Below are 21,179 nucleotides of genomic sequence, written 5' to 3'. Positions count from 1 at the left end.
AGAACAGTAATAATATACAAATAATGCACTCTGTGTGTCATAGAAAATTAATACTAAGTAATTTTCTGCCTAGTAGTTCATAAGCATGAATTATTACTAGGGTGCTGTTGTTTGGAGCAAGCAGCCACTTTGCTAGCTCTCTTCTGGCAAAACCATCTGGAATGACTGCACACACTTGGAGGGGCAGAGGAAAAGGTTTCCCAGAATGAAAAGGTTTCTGGAAGATGAAAGTTATTGGAATTCTAATTATAACTCTGTAATTGATCACTGAAATATTTCTGGTGAAAGCAAACAAGGAAGCAAGAAGTAAGAAAAAGAAAGAAAATAAAGGAAAGAAAAAAAAGCCAACCATGTGCCTTCCAGCAGAAAAATGAGTCAAGAAAATGCTTCTCTGATTGCTTCAGTTTATTCTGAATACATTGAAGAGATTTAGATATCAGACTATCCTTTTCATTTAAATGGAAATAAATGAAATTAAGTCATTGACTACTGAAATGAAATTGAATGGGGGCAAGTTTAGCTGGTACAGCAGAAGACACAAAAAAAAGACCTGAAGGGCCACTGAATTTTAAATCAAAAAAGATCACTTATGATTTCAGCTACTTGGAGGGAAATGACGAGGGGGATAGAGTCTCCAATCATGGCAGTGTATCAGCAGCAAGGAAGAATCCTGGACCTCCAAATTCATGCACTTATAATGTGCCTTAAACACTTTGGTCTCCAGCAGATACTTCTCAGTCTCTCTGAAGAACTACTAATCTCCCTCAAAACAGGTATAAGACCAGGTACACATCTAGCATTGTTTCTCTGTAGCTGATGCATTTTGCAATGGAAAACATACCTATGTGATGAAGAATGAGGAAAGCAAGGTTAAAAAACATCTGAGATTTTGTTTGTAAGGTATTTTGCTGCAGAATCAATCCCAATAAGTAGATATTTTGGGATAGGCATCTTCAGGTCTGAATTTACAGGAAAAGAGAAGAATAGCTCCATTAATTAATTAATTTATTTATTTATTTATTTTCAACATGATGATTGTGTAGTAACTTTTTGGAAAATAGTGGCAGTTTGTTAGGTCACCACAATCCCATGTGACAATAAAACAGAATAGGAAGAAGGCAAGGAATCAAGAAAATAAAATCTTTTCATACTTTCCCTGTCTCAAGGTTGGTTCCAGGGTATTGAAGTGGAATTGCTATTACTGAACATTAAGCAGTTGTCAATAGAATCTGCATTTGAGCAGTGATCTGGGCTTCTTATCACAAGCAGTTCACGGACTTCTTATCACAGGTCATATGAGGAGAATGCCACGGGATCATAGTCTCATAGAAAGGAAGGAGAAGGAATTCTTGCATATAGTAACCTTGTATTTAGGAAGGACTTCACCTACGTTTCCAGGCAATTGCAATGGTATTTTATCTTGCTCATAGATTTGCTAATTAAAAAAATAATAATAATAAAAATCTCCTGGAAGGACCAGTAGTTTGTTGAAGACTTCAAGGCTTCAACCAGTTATGCTTGGGCCCAGTAATTTATTTTTTCTGCTAAACGGTTTATCTGCATTTCAAGGTTGAATTAGTTGGTGAGGAAGGGTTACCATATATGTCTCTGAGAACTATTTTTATTTATTGGCATATGCCTAAGCATTTTGTAAAATAATGTTTTAGTGAAAAACATTGATTGTCTAGCTCAGCTGATAGGAGTTAGCCTTTTTTTAATTTGCTTTTATGCAAGCAGTAATATTTCACAATACACGGGATGGAATGTATTCATATCACTAAACCTCCAGAAAAATGAATCACTCATCTGTCTGCAGCATAACTGAGGATAAGCAGCAGATAACCAGAAAATAAATATTTTTTAGGCCACAGCTGTAAGATTAATGTCTGCTGTCTTTACTTGGGCAAACATCTCTTTGAAGTTTAAAAATTTTGTCTAAACAGAGACACTGCACTGAGTTTCTGTATTGATAGAATTACCTCAGGTTAATTTTTTTTTCCATATAAAATGTTTCCAGCACTGCATACAACTCATTTTTTCTCTGCTAGCTGTAGCCAATTATTTTGGACAAATAGGCATTCTCCTCTGCATGTGTAATTTTTATACCAACTGAGCCTGTGAATGTCTTTATTCATTCTGTGTAAACTCCACCCTTCTCAGTCTGTTGTATTAAAAAATGCTCCTGCACAATGAATAGACGACTGCGCCACGGATTACCTGCACAGGGATTCTGAACTTCTCTCATGGAGATGTTGCACCATATCCAGTTACTACAGTTTAGATGTATTATGCTGTATGTGAAAGATATACTAACATGAAAACCTATGCCTGAGTGCCAGCTACTGACAAGAAGCTACAGAAGCTTGAAATGCCTAAAAGAATGTAGTTGCTAATGAAATATGGCAAGTCAAACCTTGATCCAAGGTAGAAAAGCTTTTCTATGTGTTTGTCTGATATTTGTCATGCTTTATGCTGGAATAAACTCCCACTTTGATCAAAACACATCTTAGTAAAGTTGTCAAAATGAAATAAGAAAAGAATGAGGGGATGTCAATTGCTGTTTCAAACACCATTCATTCTGAATCAAAGAAAATGTTAATTTGTGTCAGGAAGCTGAATTATGTAAATGTTGACTGTGTTTGTAGCAAAGACCAAGTCAAAGCTACAGTGTAAATGAAGCAGGAACCCCTTTAACACTGGAGTAGTTTTAATGTACATCTATATATGGAAATGAATAGGAAATGAAGCAAGAAATACAATGTTTGGGAAAGAATCTTGTCATGATTTGCAGAGATAATTACAGGCAAAAAGGAGATTGAATATAGCAACAGGAAAAGCAGAATAATTATGCGGCAATTAACAGGATAGCTGTATGGTTCTTTGAAAAAAATAGCAGTCATCAGGTTAAAAATATATGCTGAGTACAGAAATGCTTTAATAGTCAATACATCAAGTATTTGAATTCATTTCCTAAGATAAAATACTGTTTCATAAAATAGATCTCATCTATAAGATGAAATATATTTTGCAGTTTATGTATTCATTATGTTTGTATTTTTATCTTAAATATGTCATCTGAATTGGAGGAAAAATAAAATGTTAATTTCAGATTGTGGATACATAGTGTAATAAGAAGAAGATGCAGATTTAAAGTTAATGTTTCAGGGACTGCAAATACTGTAGGAGCCAGTAGAAAAATAACTACTCCTAGATTTGCAATAGAATTAGTTTCTTATGTCCTAAAATCTTCATATTCTGATAAAAACTATTACTTGCTTTTATTTTACTGGAGGCAACCCTGGTTTTTGGTGTTTTTGTAGGTCTTCTACTTTATTAGTTAGCAATAGCACAGTCAAAAGTACTCTTTCTGAAATGTAACATACAAGGATTTCTCTTGCAATTTAGGGAATCTCAGGTGGTACCTTTTATGGGGAGCCTGTCATGCAGTGGCATCTTCAAGTACATTCAAATCTTCAAATGACGACTGGGGCTCACTGTGCTCAGGCATGGGACCATCTTGGTGAAAAGAGAAAGGAGACACCACTGTGTATCCACGTTAGTATAGGATAGTTTTCAAGAGTTGAAATCTTTATTTTAAAGCTAGTGGGAACAATTTATCCAGATAACAATTAAAAAGACAAGGTGTTTTGCGTTGTGGTTCTGGACAGAGGGACATCCTCTGAATTGTATCATTTATATCAACATGTCAAAAAGCATGTCTGTCCCTGTCCTTCTTAAACATTGAATCTGGATCTGAGGTGTGTAATCTTCATTGCTTTATGCAAATTCACTATTGACTATAGATACAAGATGGAAGAAGACATGCTTCCCACTTCAGCAATTGTTTGGGCAAGTCAAGGTTAGGTGTGCAAGCTGTCCTGAGATAGGTCACAGGCTCCTCTCCTGCCTCTGCACTGCACATCCCCAGTGAGAAAAAATTAGGAGAGGGAACAAGGTGAGGGGTACACCGAGGCTGCAGGTAGTGATCCTGCACTGTGGGTTTGGTGGGGATGCTGCCTTTCCCTTCTATGAATAGGCTCAAAGATGACAATGAGGACATCAAATAATGATAAAGAGCAGTAATCCTGCCAGTAGTAATAATTAATGCCGCTGTGGTGCCCTTCTTCGTTGACCTCTAATCACTTTGCATGCATTGATTAAAGCTGTATGGGTTCTCTGAAATAGATCAATATCATTTTTATTTATATATCTTTATTGCCATAAACATATATATATATAAAAGTATAAACATATGAAACAATAAATTCTTATCAAGAAGCATTAAAAATCACTTGGCTTAAATGTTTTCAAAAAACCCACCACCAACAACAAAGAAACAACAAAGCATCTGAATGTCTAATATACCGGGTTTTAGGATACAGATCCTCCTGGTCAATGAGGGGACTCACGCATTTTCTTTGCTGTTTCATGAGATATGTCCAGATATAGAAATGTGTATGAAACCAACCTGAGAAGCTGAATGGTTGACTGGATGAGACCATGTGTATAAAGCATATGTAGCTTTTCCATAATGCTGAGGATCATTCCAAGGATTCTGATCATAGCAATTGTAGTTTTCATTGCTTACATAATGTGCACTGATCATGGCTAGCAACTTAGGTAGGGATATAAACTGTCTTATTCCCTTCCCTGCAGGAGCAGATATTAGGAGTCATAATATTGATTAAGAACAATTCCTATTTAAAAAATGCAATGATTGTGTTACTAGTGTATTGTGTCCTTTTCTTCTAGGTTATTCAATACTTCAAGCAATTATGGAAAAAGCAGGACAAAATAGCTGGCAAGTCAGTGCCATCTGTGTGGAGAATTTTAATGATGCCAGCTACAGGCGGCTTTTAGAAGATCTGGACCGAAGACAAGAGAAGAAATTTGTAATAGACTGTGAAATAGAGAGGCTTCAGAATCTCTTAGAGCAGGTAACATTCTTTTTAATGTCGCTGTAAGCACATTACTGAAATTCCAGATGAGATACCAGTGTGCATTGCCTTTTGTTTATTTTCTCAATGGAAATGAGATTGCCTACTCTTTCCTTTTGTTTTTCGCCATGGGCTGACATTTGTACATCCACTTGCCGACCGTTTGCCTTCCTATAAAATTCTTGTCATAACAGCCAGTGCATCAGCACAGTGAGCCCTCCCTTCCCCAGCTGGCAGGTCTCCAGGCAGTTGGGGCAGCTGCACACTTGGCTTCCCAGCACCTCCCTGCCTGATACAGCGTGCATCGGGCTCTTAGGGCTGGTGGAACAACACAACACCACAGTGTTGCTGCATCACCATGATGCCCTCAGTCTGTATCTTCACAGGGGAAAGAAACCAGTCTTGTTTGAGAAAAGGAAAAAAAAATTATTTGAATCCAGTATTACCTATTACTTGCAATTCACAAAGCTATGCATTTCTAGCTATAAATTCTTTAAACTCATTATTGCATGTATTTCCAGCTACAAAATACTTCAAACTTATTATTACACATATTTGAACTGATAGTTTATTACCTTAGCAGAGTGTTTATGAACACGAAGAAAAGTAGAATAAAAGTGCTATTTGGCTGGGAAGGAAGGTCAGGTTCTTCCATTCATGGAAAGCTGCTGTTATGTAAAGAAAATACTGGTCCAGACAGATGGGTTTGCACTGTATGGTACCTTTACTGGTGTAGGAACCTATTGCTATATAGTGCTCATAAATGTTGGAAAAATAAATAATGCTTTGAAAAGAGCATTTTGCCAAGTGACAGGAAAGTAACAAGGTTAACGCGCTGCTTCTCGCATGATCCCACACGAGGTTGCAAGTGCAGCGTTCAGCACCTGGTGCTGCTGCAGGGAATGGATGCCATCTGCTGGTGGTGGATCCTCCGCCGCCACCCTGCTTATCCTCGCTAGCGCGTTAGGGACTTCTGAAAATTTTGTTGTAAAAACGTTCACAATGCGTCTGCTACCGAAGTCATAGAATTATAAAATGCAGTTTGTGATGCAGAAGTACTTAAAATAATCCTCACAGACGCATACGCGTTACATTTGCTTTCACTGACAGAAGCTAGAGAGAAACTGAGCATTAATGGTATGGCTGCAATAACAAGGACTTTTTCTACAACTGTTGCCAAGAGAAGAATAGACAATGCTGTATCACTATAGGCATTCATTTGGCTATTTTTTTTTATTATGAAAGCCATTATGTTTTAACACATGCTTTCTATAGTTTATGATGAAGTCGTCAAGTTCAGCCTATGTTGTAGTAAAACAGAACACCCATTTGGGCATCTTTTAAAATGTATTTAGAAAAATAATATTCCCCTCAGCTTTGCGTGTGTGTGTGTGTGTATGTAGTTTCTTCTACACAGTGTGTAAGTATGAATTAGAAAAAGTATGCTATATTATGCCATAAATTCTGCATACACCCACCATCCTACATAGGTGTATGTGCAGAGTATCCACTCAGTTGCACAGCAAAACGAAGTCACCCAGTATTCACTTCTCACTGATCTCAGCCGTACATTTTATTTCCTTCCAGGAGCTGCTACTCATTTTCTTTCTGGATTGGCCTCTACATAGTTCTTTTTGAGCATAACCTGTGCTCTTTGTTCAGATCATACAGAATTGAATTGGATATTGATTTTAATGGGATTATGTTTTGACCTCCTCTGACTTCATAAAGGTCTGGATTTTGCCTGCCTAAAATAGGTACTTAACATGGCAAGTAATAAAAATGCAGTGCCTGGCCTCAACAAGGTTAGTCAGATACTGTGAATTTGGCTGATGGCTCTATAGGACAAGCCCGAAAGCTGCTTGAGTCCTCTTTCCATTGACTGAACTGTGGGAAAATCAAGGGTAGGAGTTACATCCAACTTACAGCATGCCTGTGTCTTAGCCATTCATACAAACACTTTCAGGAAGTGATTCATCTGGCTACTGTTTAATTTTGGATGGGATTAATTTTACCTAAGAAATTAGCTATTTGGTATTTGTGCTGGTGTTTTTTCAAACCTAAGTGTAGAGCCTTTGCCCTTAAATCTACACTAATGAGAGGAGAGAAACTTGTATGTGGGCTATTGGACTTCTTCTCTTCTCAGTAGTGACTACTGATATAAATAAATTTACACTAGATCTAATTAAATTGGAACGTAGATAATTCAGAATATTCCTGTAATTTGTCCAGGTCATGTGAATTTTCTTCTTCTGCTCCAACACCCCTGGAGCCTCGTCTTCATCCTCCCAAGGGAAGGTCACTGTATGGGCAGGAATGATATTGTAGCCAGGCTAGGTGAAGTACACGGTGACCTGTAGCATTACTCTCTAGTGTGGAGGTCCTGGTCTTCCTAGACCAGCTCACTTGTGGGTAGGCCTGGGGTGCTGTGCTTAGCCACTGTTTTGGGGCTCCAAAATGGAAGCAGTTTGCCTTCAGATGTCAAGTGCTGCTTAAGGATGAGCAGTCAGAAACCTTCTTGGAGATAAAAACATTTGCAATCTCCCAAAGACAGGAGTGAGGCAAAAAGAGTCTGGCCCAATGTAGAAAATGCAAAATAAAAACAGTTTTAAAATATCAGCCTCTGACTTTTTCATTTTGTATGAGGGCTTTAATAACCTGTAGCAGACAGGGTAACCTCACAAATGGACTGAAAGTTGGAGTGCTCTTGCCTGCATACACAGAGGAATTGATTAAGCTTCAGTGACTCTAATTAACTCAACTTTTTTACTGCCTAGTTCTCCCGTAATTGAGAGTCTAAGTTGTGACTATTGTAATACTTTGCAATGTACAAGTAAATGTTCTGCAGAACATTTAGGAAAAGTAATTAAATCTCAGTAATGAGACGGTAACTCAGAGTACTTTGCCCTTAAATCTATGCTAATGAAGGGAGAGAAACTGGCTTGTGGGCTTGTGGGTTTCTTCTCAAGTGACTGCCCATACATATACACATTCATACTTCTCATGACTCTGGACCTCAAGAAATGAAGACTGGAGACTTTTTCACTGGCTCTGTTCAAAGAGCGCTGCTCCCCTCTCCATATCTGGTGCCCACTTATATGACCTGGTGTCTTCTGCTCATTTTTCTCTCCCAGCTGCCCATCTGAGAAAAATAGCCCCTTGCTATTTCTTCATTTCTTCTGCAACTTTAATCTCACCATTTTCTATTTTTCTTTTGCCTCTTGTATTTTTCTTAGTTCATTATTTTTTCTCATTATGTGTATGTAGAAGCTGCCTTCACACTCCAAATTTGTGGCTTGTCTTCAGGGAAAACTTGTTCTCCTGGAATCCAGTGATGTATCTGAAATCCAGACTCTGTGCACATACCAGGGTGTGCATTTTCCATTACATGGTCTTCCTTTCAGGTTTATACACTGCTACAGTGAGGCTGATGTTTTGGGCAAGGGCCAAACCTATACTCACTTTAAGGGTGAAGTATGGACAGAGAGAGTTTCATAGTCAGATTTCCATTCTAGAAAGAGATAACAGGGCCAGCGTTAAATACAGGAGATGTATTCAACCTGCCCGCAAGTACTTACATCTGATTTACTTGGATTGCCCACAACAAAGGGTTTCAGATCTTCCATCCTAATAAAATCACACAATGGTTTTCTCAATAAAGCTATACTGTGCTTTGGTCATGCTCAACCATACTTGATACTGGAAATATTTGGGGGCGATGGAAACATTTTGTTTGGTTTCTTTATTATTGCCAGTTGCAGTGGCTCAGCTCAAAATGCTGTTTAAACACACCACTGGAGCAAGGCATCACTTTGAGCAGGGTCACAGGGTTATTTTGCTTCATCAGTAAGACAGAGTCTTCAGCCTATGTGAGTCAGCACATATCTACCTACTCTCAAGAATCTATTGTAACTTAAGTGAACCAGGATAATATTAGCTCCTTTTCAGACTTTCTTGTAAGGGTAGTGAAAGAACACCCTTCCTCCTTAGTACCTTACAAGAGCCATAAGAAGAAAAACTTTTTGTTGTCTGTGAGACTCCTCCTATGTACTCCTATGTCAGACCTCATCATTCTGCAACCTCAGACTATAAAAGACAATCCACAAACATCAAGATCTTTACCATAAGTTTTTCTTTACTTACCCATTTCCATTCTACTAGAAAAGACTACACAGATGAGAAGGCAGACCTTTAACTTCTCAGTCTTACTCTTTCTAATGCACAAGTTTGACAATTACGAAAATCTGGAAGTTAATGCAAATGCAGTGCAGAATGCTACAGGGTCTTAAGATTTTGTTCCGCAAAGCAGAAAATGTCATATTTTCTAACAACTGAGTTCATGAGTACTGTAATTATCACCATGTGAGAGGCTTGTGTTTACTACCATTTAGATTATTACCTTTACAGTTTTGTACTCATGCTCCTCATGCAAGTTCTTCACGCTCCAGAACGGAAGAATATTGCTCATACAATGAGAAATTGCAGACTCTGTGGGATATCTTCCCTTAGAGATTCCTAATTAACCCTTTCTTTTATATGTTTTCCAGAGACCACTTTTCCATCCAATACCACAATACAGAGAAACTATGATCACTGGTTCCAATACCATTGCATTGTTTATATATGCAAGAACCTCAGAAGAGGAGACTAATTCAATAAGTGAGAGTTACCTGACCGTCCCCACTTTTTAGTTCATTTGTGGTCAGGCTTGTAGTATCTGTGAAAGAATATTTGGAAGTTGAGAGCAGCTTTAACTTGTGTTCTTCGTTCACATACTATGAGGCATGAGCTCGAGTAAAGGTGTGCATTTTTAGCAACATAATAAGTAACATTACTGTAGGAAAGTGTGGAGGATACAGTGCTAGGGCTGAATTTAGTACCTCTTGCCCACTGCACCTATCTTGTTTCTTTCTAAATTTTTCTGGCAGAAGATAGCATCTCTTCCACCAGTGTTAATGGATTGACATTGTATGGCTTTTCTTCAGAGAAAAGATAATTTATAGGAATTATGTTTTAATACCAAAAAAGGACAAACATCTTCTACAAGTTCCAGTTTAGGATGAACGCTCCATCCTCTAGTAAAGTCTGGCCAAGTGATTCTGGCTTGTAGATGGGGGATGCCAAAGTCTATGCCTCTCTTGCAAATGCAGTTTCAAGTTCACTTTCCATTATTTCACAACTTGGACACTGGCTTGCATCACTGGAGCAATTTTGCTTTTTACCTTGAAGAACATTTTCCTCTTTAGCAGAGAGAAAATGGTGTACATGCACTAGTTGTGTGGATAATGTTCTTAGAGTCAATTTTAACAGCTTCTCTTTCCCTGTTACAACTTGTGGTCCCACCATGTCTACTGAAAAAATAACTGTCTTTCCCTACAAGGAATGTATGTATATATATATTCTGTATTTCTCTTTGTGAATTTTATCTAAAGTGTGTTATACCCTTGTTGATTTCAAGTGCTGAAGGAAAAGACATGCAAAGAGAATATAATTAATTATAAAGCTGAATAGTGCTCTTTCTCATGAAATGGGGACCATTTCAAAGTTTCATATTAGTGTTTATTCATTGTTTGATTTGTATCTTTACAATCCAAAAATAGGAGAATGAAGCAATGGTTGGAATTATCAGAACAGTAAAAAGTGAAGGCTGATACCCCTCTGTTTTTTGTTTGTTTGTTTGTTTTTTTGTTTTGTTTTTCTCTTAGACCATCATTACCACCAGCACCATAAAAACAAAATATTTCTCCAAAAAATGTACTGAACAAGCAGGAAATAGCAATTACTATAGCTAATCAAGAAATATGTGAAATTTGGCTGGCCATGTAGTATGCATGTGCTGACTGGTGACCTGTCAGACAAGAGGCATAGTACCTCGGCATTTCTTATCCCTTTGGTGGCAAAAAAACAAATGGATCTTTGTTTTCCACCTAGCTGCCAGTATTAATAAGCACTGTACAGGCTAAATTTGTTAAATGTCTTAGATGATGTCTTAGAGGCATTAACTTCCTTTCAAATATAGCTGAAATTGCCCAATGTGTTAGAAGATATTTTACTGGAAAACTGATAGGCAGATTCACAGACAGCTCAGTTGCATAAATATAACTTCTGTAGGAAACAGGACTAAAAATATGTAGCAAAATGAACACATTCAAGAAAATGTCCTGTCACTCTCTTCTAAGATGTACTTACATTAGTTAACTGGATTAATTTACCTTTAGTAAATACATGTCATAGATTTCTTTTGTTATTTATTCATTTGCTAACTTTCAAGCAAGAGTGAAATGTAATAAAGAGATGAAATTGTGGTCAGATTTAGAGAATAACATAGAAAATCATTTTGAAGATTTCAGAGAAAACTTATGTTATTTGTTCAATCATTGTATTTGTTCTTTTTACTTTTTCAGACGCTAATAACACATATTACTTACTAGAGAAGCATACTGTCATTTGGTCACCCATAGCTGATCGCACTGCTATTACTTACAGTTTGTACAGTGCTCAAAAAAGTGGTCAGATATACAATGAAGTCAATGCTCCAAATGGATTTTACAGTTAAGTTGAAAAGTGTAATAGAAGAATCATTTAAATGGTGATAGATAGTTTTGTTAACTATAAATACTTCAGTCTATTTTTGTTGGCCTTCCATTGCTTTTTCTTTTTGTTGTTAATCCAATTTAAAAAATTAAAAAATAAATTATATGAGGAAATTTTCAAAAACACAAATACTGAAGTTGAAATTTATGGTCCCCCATTTATTTTTCTGCCAGACTTCTCTCTGTCAGCACATATTAAACACCACAGAGCAAATAAAGTACCGGGAACAAGACTGGAGTCTTACAGCTCTGAGATGTGTTTTTAGGCAGATTTAGGACCTGTTTTTGCAATACAGACTGTGAAGTACCGATGTGAAGAGACTTATTTTATGAACAGTCATAGAATAACAGAATGATTGGGGATGGAAGAGACCTCTGAAGGTCATATGGACCAACCCTTTTCTCAAGGGGGCTTAGATCAGTTACTCAGGGCCTCACCTTGTCAAATTTTGAACACTTCCAAGGATAGAGATCTCAGCTTCTCTATGCCTTGTTCCAGAGTTTGACTACTTCATGGTGAAGATAAAGAACTAGGAACTGAATTTAACCATGTCTGTAGGATGACCTTCATGCAGAGCCTAGCAAAGTAAAGGGAAGAGCACATGCTAACTGTAATTGCATTTGCTTAACACTTCTGTTTTTGATCCAAAAAAAAAAAAAATGTTCCTACACCTACTATGTGTTTTCCCAGGCTTTTTTCATGTTCACTAGTATTTCCAGTGTTTCTGTATCTGTATACATTACAGGCACATACATAAACATATGCACATAGCCATATACAGGACTTGATTCAACAAAAGAAAAAAAATAAAAATAAAAGATTCTTCTTTCTGAAACAACAGCAAGGAATTTCCTTTTCCTTTCTTCTGTTTATCTCAGCTTCATCCTCTTCCACCAGTCTCCATCCCACAAAGTTCACACCTCAGCACTCCATGTGTTAAAAGTCTTCCAAGGTGTCCACTGTGAGCAGCATCTTCTGAATTTTGCATAGTGATTCAGTTTTGCTGTCAGAGACCATCAGTCTGGCTCCTGCTCTGCCAGACAGCCTGATTCCAGTCTTTTTTTTCTGCTCTGCCTCCCCCCATAAAAACTAAAAGAGATGTTTCCCAGTAGATGGGCACCACTTCTCCCTGCTCTGTCAGCACACTGTATCAGCAAGATCAAGCCTCTCTGCTCATCCAGGGCTGTATTCGCCTTTAAACACAGAGGAGAAAACTGCTATGCAGCATCTGGCATGTGTTTAATGCTTCAATGTACACAGCTGAATTTATACGTAGTAATAAAAAGAAAGTTTATTGTGTTTTGTAATATTAAAAATTAAAAACAGGTGTAAAGTTGTCACATAGCAAAGTATTGGTATTGTTAGCCTTGTGAGAATTACAAGTCAATAAACTCTAATTAATAGCACCTAATAGCACAGTATTAACAAGCATGACAGGGAAGTAGCTGCACAGTATCTTGGACTCTGTTCATAGCTGACTAACTAGCTCTGTTTTTCAATGTATTGAAAAACATCACTGATCCTCAGCTTACCCTGCCTTAAAGAGCCTTGAGATATGCAGCCAAAAAGTACCGTGTAAGTGTTAGCACTCAAAAACAAATCTCTCTGAGGAGTAAAATAGAGCAGGCTGTCACTGCAACAACTGATGATTATTATTACTGGCAAAATGAAAGTAAATAAATATGTGAGTGGAGAGAAATACAGAAGCTGACATATTCTACTCCTTGGTCTGATTGTAATATTTTGCCACTGGCATGTTAAACCTGAAAAAGCAATGTTTGACTGCTGAAGGTCTCTATATTGATCAAGTTTTCAATTTTTCAATCGAGTTTTCTGTTTTGCTGTTTTTAAAAATCTATTTTTTCTTAATTTCCAGTGTCTGCTAACTGAAGATAGCAACTGACATTTTTACAAATGATATTTAGAAAATTGGCATAATTAATTGTGAATAATAAAAAATAAATTAAAACATGATACTTACAGAAAGGCAGAAATTTTCCATGCACATGAATTCAGCAGAATATTAACTCAGTTATTCCTCTAAAACTTCCTCTGCTTTTTCTGGTTTTCATGATCACAGCAGCACATGAGCACAAAGGATCACTAGCACAACACATGCACATAGTTATCAAGAGATCTGTATTGCTTTTACATGCAGTTTACTTTCATAATGAGGATTTCTTTATTCTTTGAGTTAGAAATGCCATGGACTTGTCTAGTCTCTTATCATCTCCACACTTCCTGTTTATCCTTTTGATTTACCTGAACAAAATATAGGCTTAGTTCTGCTCACACAGGACCACAGAAGCAGACCATTGGCCAAAGACCTTGGTACATGCACAGCACAGTGCAATTTGGGCCAGTAGCAGCAGCATTGGACTGAGGCTGCTTCAGGGCCATAGTAGCAGCACTCTGCATATGTCTCCTTAGTCCAAAGGGATTGGACTTTATGAATTTCAGAGATTCATAAAGTGCTTTTTCCTCACCATTCCTGTCCCTCTCTGTTTGTTTTTTTTCCCTAGAGGTCTATAGAGCTGCTTGTAAGCAACACTGTGATGTCAGTGCAAAATGATAGCTCTTCTCCTTGAGGCAGCCAGCTGCCAGCACCGCCACCAGTGTCTTCCTCACCCCATGCAGTCAGCAGGGGCTCCCCGAAGACATTCATTTTCTATGAAGCAGCTGGGATCTCGCGCAGTAATAGTCCCACACTGCACAGTAATACAAACATATTTTGTCACTGCACCGCAAACTGATGAGGTTTGGACCCAAGAAATAGCTTATTTCAGTTACTGAAAGAACAAATAGGCAGCAGAAGACAAAGGATGAATACAAATGGTTAGGGGGATTCATAAAGTGACCTTCTTACACCATTCCTCTCTCTCCTCGCCTCCTTCATCCCTGCAAGCCTGCATATCCCATGTACCTCTGGGAGAGCCTGTTGCAGGAATAGGCTTTGAATGGAAGCAACTTCAGCAGCAGAAAAAGCAAGCAGATGTATTCCAGCCACTGGCTAGCAGCCCCTGAGCCACCTCTCCAGGTTTTCTTCCCCAGAGGCTGCCTATGCTGCACAGGGCTCATGCAGCACAGCGCAGAAGGGGACGTGACAATCTGTAAGGACACACTTCTGCTATGTAAGCTGCCTTCTTTTACATCCTCTCTTTTGATTTTAGGCTGTTAACAGTCCAAGCTCTTCCCAACACTAGCAGCCTTTTGTGAGCACTAGCTGTTAAAATTAAGCTTATTTTTCAATTGCTTTTTTATGGCTTTGTAAAAAGTTTATCCTTGGTTCAGATATCATATAAAATCCCATTGCAGTCGTGGTTTATATCTTCACCATTTCTGCCACAGTATTTCAGGTCAAGTCTCAATCTTCTGTCTTTAACAAGTCCCCACACTTTTTATATTGTGTTAGACAGACTTCATTTTATTGCATGTGTTCTTTTTCTTAAGGCAGCAGATTATGAGACAAAACCAAAGAGGAAAACCTTTGTTAAAGTCCCATTGGTAATGGGCAGCTATCATCCTTTGAAGAGATTTAACTGAAAATAAGTTCTTTTCACTTCAGCTTTACTGACCTTCATCTGATGGAAATCATAACGAGGGATATTTCATGCTACAGAAGTTAAGCATTCTTTTGAAATAAGTTATATACAACATCAATTTCATAACAGTAAAGAGACGAGGATGACTTGGGGCCTGATTCGCTGCTTAGACACTGATGTAAGTCTGGAAATTGTTTTATGAAAATTCATGGACTTGCCAGTCGTGGGGAAAAGAGAGAGAGAGAATCAAAGCAGACATTGGTAGCTCTTATTCTTGATAATAGAATAGTTCCTGAATTTCCTAGACCAGGCCATTGTTCAGCTAAACAGAAAGAATGGTGTTGTCTAATAAAGTCAGAAAGTTCAGAGTTGTGTGTAAAGACTGAGTTTGATTCAAATCTCCCTGGTTCTGCTTTTATGGCACTTTAAAGTCAACAGTATAATTCTAGCTACTTTTGATTAGCACTGGCTATTGATGACGTGAGAATAAGGCTTTTTCTTAATTGCAGTATAATAGATCAGCAACTAAAAATTCTCCTAATGTCCAGTTCCTTATAGGTTCTTATGCGTAAATGCATTTAATAATGTGAATGCTTTTCAATAGAGCCTATTGTGATTCATATATTTTATTAAATATAAATATTTATAAATATACATATCTAAATATAAAGTCCACCTTTTTTTGTGGATTTGCATACACAGACACACAATAATCTTTGGGGAAAAAAAAAAAAAAAGTTGCATTAGATTCTTAAACAACCATGATAGGCTTATGGCCTGAGTATTTCACTTTGATTCTGTGCTGCCACATTTACCGAAACAAAGGACTCAATAATAGCATGAGTATTGGTTAGTACATTCAATTACTTTCATTGGTTTTTGTGTTAGCGATAATTTGGGGAGCAGATTGTGTTTTCTTATTCATTCTTCAGAACGGTGTTGATTATTTAATAATTTCTTCAGTTCTACAAATGAGTTTAAAAGAGCTCCAATTCTAGGTGCTGGCCACCTTCGTCATTGAATTAAAACATGCAAATCAATATACAAAAGTCAGTGCATCATCCTGCTTTTCCCTGCACTCATCCTTTCCCAAAGACGTCGCAATTCAGTTCACCATTCCCAATGCTTTCTTCCCCAAATCACCCTGGAGGAAGCTGAGGTCACCTTAAAGTCTCACCACAACGAAAGCCAGGTGTAATGTGTGTGTGTGTGGTGTTAAGGAGAAGTCAGGGTGGGAATATAGAGCAAAAGTGAGTATTTAGAAGATTTAAGTGAAGTATTATATGATGGGAAAAATGGATCTAGTCCCAGTTGCTCAGGTTTCCAGCACTTGTACACTTTTGGATCAAAGCATCCTAAGGCAATGCAAAGGCCATGCATAAGGTCCCCCTTTATGTGCAGCATTAGCACTTTTATGGAGTATCACTGCTTCTGTGACCCATCTTCGCTGCCTGGCCCTGTTGCGGGTTCTGTGGCCAGCTGGGGTGGAGAGCTGAGCCAAACCTCCTGCTCCCGTGGCAGGGCCACCACAACTGCCTGTGGCAGTGTCACCCTCTCTTCAGGACCTCTCTTCTGAAATGAAGATGGTTCTCGCAGCTCAGCCTCATGCTGTATGTGCATCTGCCACCTGCCCACGGGTGCTTGGGGCTTCTCTAGGAGGGTGGCACCCACAGGCACACCCAGCATCTTAGTTTGCATCAGGAACATGCTTGTTGAAGTTAATCTCCTAATTGTGGCCATTTACTGTACTGTGTATCACATCAAGGATGGCCTCTAAACACATGAATTTGTTTTCTTTTGGGTGATGCCAAAGGAGAAGGTGCCCGGAAGCACCCTGGTTGTGCAACAGTTCCCATTGTGAGTTCAGTCCAGGGAGCAGGTTGGAGAGTCCAGAGTAAAACCCTGAACTGTGCTTGCTATGGAGGCCAGCTCCTTAGTACAAACACTTCTGCTGTACACATCCTGTCCTATGGACTTTGCTTTTTGCTAATGGAGATGTTAGACAGTGCAGCTCTGCCCTTTCTCTGTATTGTTACTGAGCTTGGCCTTTCGGTTCTGAATTCAGAAGTGTATGAGGAGGCACGTCGTGTATTAAGGTGTCCCCAGAGTTAGTGAACTTCTGTAGCACAAGATTTATGGAACACACTATCATCTGTCAAAATCCCAGTCCTCTTTTTCCCTTTCAAAGTAGATTCTCTGGTTCTTTTACCTCACTTCTCTTCTCTGCCATAGAAGAAAAATATTCTTGACGTGTATGGGATGGTTGAGGTCTCCCCTCAATAAAAGACTCCAGTCACTGCTAGTAAAGAATAGAAAAGGAAAATGTTAGAGGTTGGGGAGCTCTTCTAGAAGCACCTTTTCACGTTATGAAGGACTTAAGTTCATTGTCTGAATTTATCTCAGTGCAGTGGCACATCAGAAAGAAAGGTAGTTCATCAGGTAGTGAGGATTCACATCCTATTTTATAGATCATAAGCTGCACCTTTAAGTATTCAAGAGAAAAAGGTGACTACATAAATTTTGGATATTCAAAACTATGAGATGCTCACAGAAAGCTGTTTTCACTAAACAGGCACTTTTCCCCTAAATCATTAGCAATTCCTGGTTTGCAAATTATATGTGCTCAATAACCATAAACATTTTCAGATTCAAAATCAGAACTGTATTTAGTCTTTGTAGAAAATGCAAGCCATATAACATCATTTCTCTTCTCTATCTGCGTGATCAACATTCTTAGGGTAAAATTTGTCTCAGTTAACATTAGGGATATAAAATGTAGGTGTCTACATCAGAGTTAATCATCATCAACTCTTCTTCTAGTCAGTGGAGAAAAATAAGCACTTTCAGGGCACAAGCTGTCTAATTAATTTTAGACATGTACTTTAGGATAAGATGAATCATTTCCTCAAAGTGCCTGCTTTTTCTACTGACTTTAAAGGAAGTGCAGACAACTAGATGATATGTAGATGTGTACTTTTATTACCCACCCTTAGAGACAAGCGTTGAGACAATACACTGAAAAAATATATAATGTTTTTTCACAAATATTCTGTATTGTTCACATTAAATCTGTGAATTCTGCAGTCATTTCTATATGCATTTTCTAGGAACAAGCACAGAAGCAAATCCATTTAATCATGTGCAGTATTTAATCATTTTGACTATGTGACAACTACGGATATGTATCTGATGTACCTCAACAGTTGGAGGTTGATCTTGTGCTTGCTTATTTGACTGAAACACTGCAATTATCATCACAATTTGTGTTACGAAACCAAACCAGAGAACAGATCACAAAGGGTGTTAATTGCCAAAGCAGCAACGTCAACTCCCAAGAGCTCAAAGGGAGCTGCAGTGATTTGTGCAAGCTGAGGATCAGGCCCAGAGTTATCATATCATGTTCATTTTAAATCATGTCAGCCCACTTATGTTCAAACTGTGATGCTGTAGGTGTTCAAAATGTGAGTTTTTAATCTCTATCATTTTCCCTGTAGTAGGAATGCAAATGCGTTTTCATTACCATGGATAGTGGAAGCAGTACAGATGTAAAAGCATTATTGGTGTCAGAGATTCCATCTCTGTGGAAGCCATTCATATCCCTCCTCGTGCCAGCAGGGATTTGAACTCTGTATATGGGGGGGGGGGGGGAGGGGGGAGTTTTAACAGCACCCACCTCACATGTCTTGAGTGCACAAAATGGAGAGGTGTGATATCTCCTTCTTGTCCCCTTCCCCAATAAACTGGTAGCAATGGTATTTATTTACAGATCTTAATGGGAATCTGACTGCGTCCAAAATGAACATTTTTTTGATATGAAGGACTGACAATCTGGACAATCTGGGGAGGTGTTTTTTTTGTTGTTGTTGTTTGTTTGTTTGTTTTTGTTATGTTTTGCTTTTTAAATCTGATCATTTTAGCTACAGACTGAAAAAAAAAGTGTTTGAGGTTGGGAAGCAAGAAGAACAAAAATGATAACAGACAACGCTTATTCACTTTATTGCTTTAAAATAATAAAATTAACACAGTTCTGACAAGATGCTTATGCCACTTCACTTGGAATTTCCCTTCCACTCTCTGCAGAAGCAGATTGACTTACTGGAACAACAACAGAGTTGGAAATCAAGCATTTCCAAGTGTTAATACAGGTCCTGGATCCCTGGGTGTCTTTGGCCAAATCGTTTAGTCTTTCAGCAAGTCATATCTCATCTCCAAACTCTGATGCTATCTATTTCACACTGCACTGGTGAAAGGGTCTGCCAGTCTTCGTGAATGTTCTGTCTTTCGAACATGGGACATGGTCCATGAAGGCAAGAAGCTGCCAACTCTTCAGAACAGAGTCTAGAGTTAGGATTTTCAAAGCAGGAAAGGAGACAGATCCATAGTTTCCCTATTATTTATTAAGTAGCCATCATCACATGGAAAACTTTTGCCTGTATATTGTTTATTCATTTGGAAGGAAGTTAAAATGCTTTATGGGGATGAATGCATGAGAAGAAAAAAAAAAAAAATCATATCTTTGGGCTGTAAGCAGACTTTTTTAAAGTGAGTGGTTAACCCCTGAAAACCCTTGAATTCACTGTGGGTTGACATAATTTTTGTCTAACCCCTGTTCTTGATCTTGCCATATCAGGACTGCGGCACTTGCACATCAGGAGTGTTCCCTGTTTGCATCACCTGATGTTATATGTTGGTTAAATGCTCAAGGGCAGCGTGCGGCTTCCCCCTGGGAGCAAATGCCGAGGTTCCCCTCTCACCTCCATGTGTCACCAGAAGCCCCTTGCAGTTAGAAACAAGGAGCTTTCACAGCAGGGAGCCTGGCTGCCTGTTCTTGCTCTGTCCTTGCTCATGCCAAGCGCCAAAGTCTTTAGCATATCACTAAGAACTAAATAACATTTGTAGTACTTGACCACCTCAAGGGCAGGCAGCTTTAATCCCAAGAGGTGAAAACCTAGTTTGATTCATAAACACTGCACTCATTTGAAATGAAAAGGTACATTAGCAGTTAGGCTTTCTAGTTAATGTGTGACCTCCTGCTTCTGAATTTGTATCCCATAGGTAATTGCCATACTTGATGAAATAGTATACAACAGTAACATTTTCAATCATGTGGAAGGCACTCAGATTACCAGTTCATTACTTTATTCACTTTCATTTTGACTTTTTCCCATGATTAAGCACCTGGAAAGTTATAGCTACGTTACTGGAGAAAGACTCTCAACATTATATTGCTGATTTTATATATTTCAAAATTTACGTCTATCTGGCTGTGAAAATGCATTTTTAGAGAAAACAGTATGACTTTTTTTTTTCTCTGCTGCAGATTGTGAGCGTGGGAAAGCATGTTAAAGGATACCATTACATTGTTGCCAACCTGGTAAGATCCTTTTCTAGAATTATACCCCTGCTCAGTAAGTGAAACAGTTTTGCTTTGGAGTTACAGCATTTCATACAATATGTGCCATTTGTCACTAATATACAGTTGTGTATAATTCATTCTTTACAGTGCATTAAAGAACTTGGTCCTGTTGTTTCTGACATCTATACAAGAAAGACTCAATATTATCCTCTTAAATCTTATCAAAATCAGTGTAGCATAAAGGACTGCTAAGTGTATGTTGTGGCTGAATTAGATGCCTTTACAGAACTATGCTATCATTCTAGACTCATCTTTTTAATATTACTAGGATAACAATTCTTGAAGTAACTTTTCTATATTCTCTGGGGGAAATTCATTTTGTTGTAAAATCAGCTACTTCCAGTCAAATTACCAATTCATATTTTCACTTTAAGTCTAAACAGCACATTTACACAAATAATGTTTAGCAGAGGGCAAAGGAAGAGTAGGTGCAATATTTTATTTTTTAAATAGCCCATTTTTCAAGCTGAAATACCTTCCTGGTCAAGCACATTGAATGTAGAGCAGAGTCTAATGTATACTTTGAATTGTTTTCTTTTTTCTTTCCCTCAAGGAATTTTAGTTGACTTGAAATATGTTATTGTGTTTTGCTGTACTAGTACCTTAACTTAAGATATTTCAGAATATTTTTAAGACCTCAGGCTTTTGAAATGAGAATGACCTTATTCTCTTAGGGTCTTACAAATAAGG

The 21,179-nt window shown here is 38.0% G+C and overlaps 1 protein-coding gene across 8 annotated transcripts in view; it reads left to right on the top strand.

The window, feature by feature from the left end:
* Positions 1-21,179, top strand: part of GRIA4 (glutamate ionotropic receptor AMPA type subunit 4) — a 225,517-nt gene that overhangs the window by 129,268 nt on the left and 75,070 nt on the right. For all 8 annotated transcript variants that reach the window (XM_040544140.1, XM_040544136.1, XM_040544137.1 and 5 more), the window contains exons 4-5: positions 4,753-4,937; positions 20,394-20,447. In XM_040544140.1, the coding sequence (XP_040400074.1) occupies positions 4,753-4,937; positions 20,394-20,447 (239 nt within the window). The remainder of the gene's footprint in view (positions 1-4,752; positions 4,938-20,393; positions 20,448-21,179) is intronic.

Source organism: Cygnus olor, chromosome 1 (assembly GCF_009769625.2).
Source record: "Cygnus olor isolate bCygOlo1 chromosome 1, bCygOlo1.pri.v2, whole genome shotgun sequence".
Classification (NCBI taxonomy): domain Eukaryota; kingdom Metazoa; phylum Chordata; class Aves; order Anseriformes; family Anatidae; genus Cygnus; species Cygnus olor.
Note: the sequence above shows the minus strand (reverse complement) of the source record. Positions and strands in the feature narration are given on the sequence as shown.